The sequence below is a fragment of the Helianthus annuus genome, chromosome 9 (assembly GCF_002127325.2).
Source record: "Helianthus annuus cultivar XRQ/B chromosome 9, HanXRQr2.0-SUNRISE, whole genome shotgun sequence".
Taxonomy (NCBI): Eukaryota; Viridiplantae; Streptophyta; class Magnoliopsida; order Asterales; family Asteraceae; genus Helianthus; species Helianthus annuus.
In genome coordinates this window covers 107,658,828-107,664,775 of record NC_035441.2, presented here as the reverse complement: position 1 = coordinate 107,664,775, position 5,948 = coordinate 107,658,828, and the positions used below count along the sequence as shown (strand labels likewise).

Below are 5,948 nucleotides of genomic sequence, written 5' to 3'. Positions count from 1 at the left end.
TCATGCATGTGAACTGCTTCCCCACTCCTCTTTAATTCCACAATTGGGCTGACCCAATGGATCCAATTCAGCACTGAAAACGTAAATGAGCTGACCCATGTTGATTTCGCCAACCCGCTTCCGTTTTCTCGAATAAACTTTGAGTGGGGCCTTATCATTACTTCCCTCCTGGAAAAATGACTTGTCCTCAAGTCGGAAAGTAGGAAACTGAGTGACGAACAAATCATAATTTTCCCATGTAGCCTCCTCAACTGGACGATGACACCAAGAAACCAACAGTTCGAGGACCTGCTGACCCGCTTCAGAAACCCAACGATGAGAGAGAATAGATTCTGGTTGTAAGTCAAGCTCCCAGTCTTTCGTGATAGGTAACGGATGGAGAGGGGTGGAAGAGAAATTACCACGAGCTGGTTTAAGCATAGAGATATGGAAGACTGGATGGATTCTAGCATCAGGAGGTAATTCCAGTTCATATGCCACATGACCAATAGCTCTCTTGATACGGTAAGGGCCAAAGAAGCGAGGGGAAAGCTTCTCATACCGACGTTTAGACAAACTCTTCCGACGATAAGGCTGAATTTTGAGAAAAACATAGTCGCCAATCTTAAAAGTTAATTCCTGACGTTTAAGATTAGCTTGAGCTCTCATTCTGTCCTGGGCCTTTTGGAGATTACTACGAAGAAGCTTTAACATGTCATCCCTGGCAACTAACTGTTGCTCCACCTCCTCGTTTTTGTTTCGCCAAAGACATACGGAATGATGGGTGGAGGTTCGCGTCCATAGACGATGGAAAAAGATGTAGAGCTAGCAGATGTATGATACCCAATATTATAAGAAAATTCAGACCATGGTAAATACGCACTCCATTTAGTAGGCTGCTCGCTAGCAAAGCAGCGTAAGTAGGCTTCAAGGCAACAGTTCAATACTTCGGTTTGGCCGTCCGTTTGAGGGTGATAGCTAGTGCTCAATTGGAGTTTGGTTTGGCTCAAACGAAATAGCTCTTGCCAGAAGTGACTGAGAAAGATTACATCCCGGTCAGAGATGATGGAACGAGGGAACCCATGTAATCGAATAATCTCCTTACAGAAAATGGTGGCCACCCCTTTGGCTGTGAAGGGATGTGAGAGGCATATGAAGTGAGCGTATTTACTCAGGCGATCAACCACCACGAGAATGGTGTCAAAACGGCCCGAGGGAGGTAAACCCACTATAAAATCCATTGAAAGGTCTTCCTAGATTTGGTTGGGTATAGGCAGGGGTTGAAGAAGACCAGCGGGAGATAAAGTTTGATATTTCTGGGTTTGGCAGATAACACATTGCTGGACAAACACCCTTACTTCCTGTTTCATGTGAGGTCAAAAAAACCGATCAGAAAGACTTTTAAGAGTTTTTAGAAATCCACCATGACCGCCGGTCGGGGTATCATGTGCTTCCTGTAATAACTTCAACTTAAGATCAGAAACATCAAGTATCACCATTCGACCCTTAAAAAATAAAAATTGATCCACAACAGAAAAGCCAATAACCGAGGAAGGATCTTGTTGTAATCTGTTAAGAACATCACTGGTAAACGGATCCTTATGAAGGCCGGATTTGATGTCTGCCGATTCAACACAATAGGGGACCATTAAAGTTAACAAAGCTCCCGAATGAGGTCGGTGGGAAAGGGCATCTGCTCCCTTGTTCTCTCTACCAGATTTATGGACAATTGAGAAGTCGTACGGCATCAATTTGAGTAATAGACGTTGCTGCTTAGTGGTGGTGATACGTTGCTCAAGCAAATATTTCAAAGTAAAGTGATCGGTTCGAATAATAAAGTGGTGCCCAAGTAAGTAATGGCTCCATTTCTGTACTGCCAAGACCAGAGCCAAAAGTTCCCTATCATATGCTGATTTGAACCGATTAGATGGAGAAAACCCCTTGCTAAAGTATGCAACCGGGTGGTTGTCTTGAGACAAAATGGCACCGATGCCATCGGATGAAGCATCACACTCAATAACAAATATGTTCGAAAAATCAGGTAGTCTCAGTACAGGGGTGGATAATAGGGCTTGCTTTAAGGTGGTAAAAGCCTTAAAGGCGTCGTCAGACCACACAAAGTTGTCCTTTTTGGTTAAGGCTGTAAGGGGTCTTGCAATTACACCATAATTCCTTACAAATCGCCTATAATAACCTGTGAGCCCAAGGAAGCCTCTTACCTCTTTCACATTGGATGGTACTGGCCAGGACTGAACTGCCAAAACCTTTTCTGTCTCGACCTGAATACCCCTGCAATTAATTACATGTCCCAGAAAAATGACTTGAGGCTGCCCAAAGCAGCATTTGGACAGTTTAGCAAAAAATTGATTGTTATCCAGTAGCTTTAGTGCCTGCTCTAGGTGAAATTTGTGTTGTTCCATGTCTTGGCTGTAAACTAAAATATCATCAAAAAACACGAGAATAGAACGTCGTAAATATGGGCGAAATAGGTCATTCATGACGGCCTGAAAAGAGGATGGAGCATTGGTTAGCCCAAAGGGCATAACCTTGAATTCATAATGACCCGAATGGGTCCGAAAAGCTGTTTTGGCAATATCATCAGCAGCTACCCTGATCTGGTAATATCCAGACCGTAAATCGAGTTTCGAAAATATGGTGGCCCCGTACAATTCATCTAATAATTCATAGATATTAGGTATAGGGTACTTGTCGGCTATAGTAATTTTGTTGAGGGCCCGGTAATCCACACACATACGCCACGAATTGTCTTTTTTTTCACCAACAAAACAGGACTAGAAAAAGGGCTCGTGCTCGGTTGAATAAACCCAACAGTTAACAATTGATCCACTTGTTTTTCTATTTCGGTTTTTTGTGACTAGGGGTATCGGTAGGGACGTATATTAATTAGGGGGTGGTGAGTTAGGAAGTAAAGGGATTGAATGGGTATGGGACCGGACAGGGGGTAAGTTTTGGGGTTCAGCAAACACATTAGAGTATTGGTTGATAATGGGTTTAAGGGGGCTATTGGAGGGTTATTTTCAGGTTCAATAGATAGGTGTTGGAAACTGGATGACTTCTGTGGACCCGCGACAATACCCTACAACTTATAACGTTTACCATCAATAGTAAAGATCATGGACAACTCTTTCCAGTTTGCTTGCACAGTGTTTAGGGTAGCTAACCATTGGATTCCCAGAACTAAATCTGCACATCCAATAGAAAAAAGGGTAGAAATACTGGACAACTTTAAGGTCGTTTACCTGAACCGATAAGTCCTTACAAATCTGACCACAACGTATCACATCTCCATTACCGATTTGAACCCCAAAAGGCGGTATCGGTTGAGTCTCAAGTTTCAATTCTCTTACTAAACAATCTGAGATAAAATTGTGGGTGGAACCCCCATCAATTAAAATTAAAACCTCGGTGGAATTCAACATACCATGGACTTTCATTGTAGTTGGATGTGATTTCCCGAGGATAGCATGTAAGCTAATCTCAGCAGTCTCTTCTTGTGTAGCATCAGAATTGAGGATTTCAGTTTCATTCTGTGCCCTGAACTCCTCATCAGCTTCTAACATCTTCAATGTACCTGCCTTACACCGATGTCCGGGTCCATATTTCTCCCCGCATCTAAAACACTCCCCTTTTAAATAACGGTTTTGTTTCTCGGCGTCTGAAATTCTGAGTGGTGGTTTTGGTTGGGCAAAGGTTTGAGGGGTGTAGGTGGAAACTGTTTTAGAATCAGATAAGGAAGGTTTAGAATTTGGGGTCCAAGCGGAACTTTTACTAGGTCGATGAGTGATGGTTTTGGATTCGAACTCAAGGGCAAGGCTCATAGCGTTATAAACCGTTTGGGGTTTGTGGATTCGCACATCGGCTTTTAGTTCATCTTTCAGACCGTTAAGGAACACCCCCAAAAGACAATGTTCTGGCCAATTCGAAACCCATGATGATCTCTTGGCAAATTCCTGCCTATACTCTTGAACCGAACCCGTTTGTTTGACGCTGCACAGGAATTCGTCTGGATTTTGGAATTCAGCCGGGCCAAAGTTTCTGGGAAAAGCTTGTACCAAATCCTCCCAAATAAAAATGGACTGGTCAACAGATAGCCATGAGTAGAGATCCAAAGCGTCTCCTTCTAAGTGCATCGAGGCTATTTCAACCTTCTCATCCTCTGGTATTTGATAATACTTAAAGTATTTATCAGCCTTCAATAACCACCCGTGTGGGTCACCTCCACTGAAAATCGGAAATTCGATCTTGTTGTATGGCCTGAAGTGTTGTCGACCCCTCCAAGAACTCTCACCTTCATCATATTGGTTCCCACGAAATCGTTCTCCCGCTTTCAAGGCGGCTATATCATCCTTCATCGTGTCTATAGATTCCAATTTCGAAGCGATGGCTGCCAATTGAGCGGCAATGGGATCCGGTGGGTTGCTTCCGTCGCCTGAATTATTCCGGGTTTGTACCATGTCGAATTTCCCGGCAATGGAACCAAATGATAGAGATTTAAAAAACAAAAGCAGGCTTCTTTGATTGAATTGAAATAAACAACCCTATTCGAGATGGGCAAAGTCTCCAAATTACAATAACCAGATAAACAAAAACAAGACAAAAAGTAAAATGAACGTAAGCCTGCTTTTATAATACTTCTGACAGTTACAAACTGTTCCACGACTCTGACAGTTACTGACTGCTCCACTACTCATGCATGTGAACTGCTTCCCCACTCCTCTTTAATTCCACAATCGGGCTGACCCAATGGATCCAATTCAGCACTGAAAACGTAAATGAGCTGACCCATGTTGATTTCGCCGACCCGCTTCCGTTTTCTCGAATAAACTTTGAGTGGGGCCTTATCAGTACCCCTTGGTGGGATCTGGGGATGCCCTATATCAAAAGGGTAACACCCCTGATGGATGAAGAAAAGTTGCATCAACAATGACCTTTTAAACTAACTGAAAATCAATAGCAAGTCGATACTACTCTTTGTTCGAAGCTAAAGATTGGTAGTAACTTAGTCTGTGGGTAGAAAAATGAGCTTAGGTAGTAAATTAGTCTAGGTAGCAACTTAGCTTTGGTAGCAACAAAGTTAATATCAAAGAAGTGTTCCTAATTTTATATAAATGTAATGTAATTGTTGCATAGAAGATGGGAATTGTTTCGGATTTGCAAGGTTAATAGAAAATACCATTGATAATTATTGTTAACTGGTCATATGTTATAACCATGATCAATAACATTTTGGCCCATTAGTGGAAACTAAGAGCGATGACAACTGAGAGCAATAGCAACTACTATAAGCAAAGTGTATGCATAAGTAATAAGGGGGCATTAATAACTTGGGTGATCAATAGTAAATGATGAACTAACAACCAACTCACCTTCAGTACTAACCAAGTTTCTGTTAAAGGAGTTCATACTGATGGTTTTCATGGTGATATAAGTAACTACTGATGTAACCAAATAATTGTAAACAATTTTATTCAACAATTGTCATACTCTTCACAAAGAGTTGCAGCGTTTCATAAAAGTGTTGTCTTGGTTCCCTAACTATAAAACACAGGTCTTTGGTTGATTTCACACGTTTTTGTTGGTACGTTTAAGAAAAAAATCCTCATTTTTGATTCTTTTTGAAATATCGATTAAAGAGCTGGGAGTATACCATAATACTTAAATCTAAACGTGATGAGTACGCGATTCATAAGATTGTCTAGACGTTTACAAACTATATTGTTAACATTAGAGACCTATTTTTGCAACAAAAAAATAGCTCACAAATTTAACAACCGATTTACAACCAATTTATAGCCTATTGTCATCTTAGGCTTCAACCAAATCAAATTCTTGTTAGTTCCAGTCTGTTGCTATACTAATTTAAGTCATGTCATATTGTATATATTATATTTGTGTATGCAAAATGTATTTTATGTCTTATTTTAACTTTTTACACAAACAATAGTATA

The 5,948-nt window shown here is 41.1% G+C and overlaps 1 protein-coding gene across 1 annotated transcript; it reads right to left on the bottom strand.

Annotated features, from left to right (window-relative positions):
- On the bottom strand, positions 1-1,220 carry LOC110876059. Its single transcript, XM_022124239.1, has 2 exons — positions 1,029-1,220; positions 1-804 (listed from the first exon to the last, which is right to left on the bottom strand). The coding sequence occupies exons 1-2, from the start codon at positions 1,218-1,220 to the stop codon at positions 1-3; spliced, it is 996 nt and encodes a 331-aa protein (XP_021979931.1).
- Positions 1,221-5,948: the final 4,728 nt, after the last annotated feature.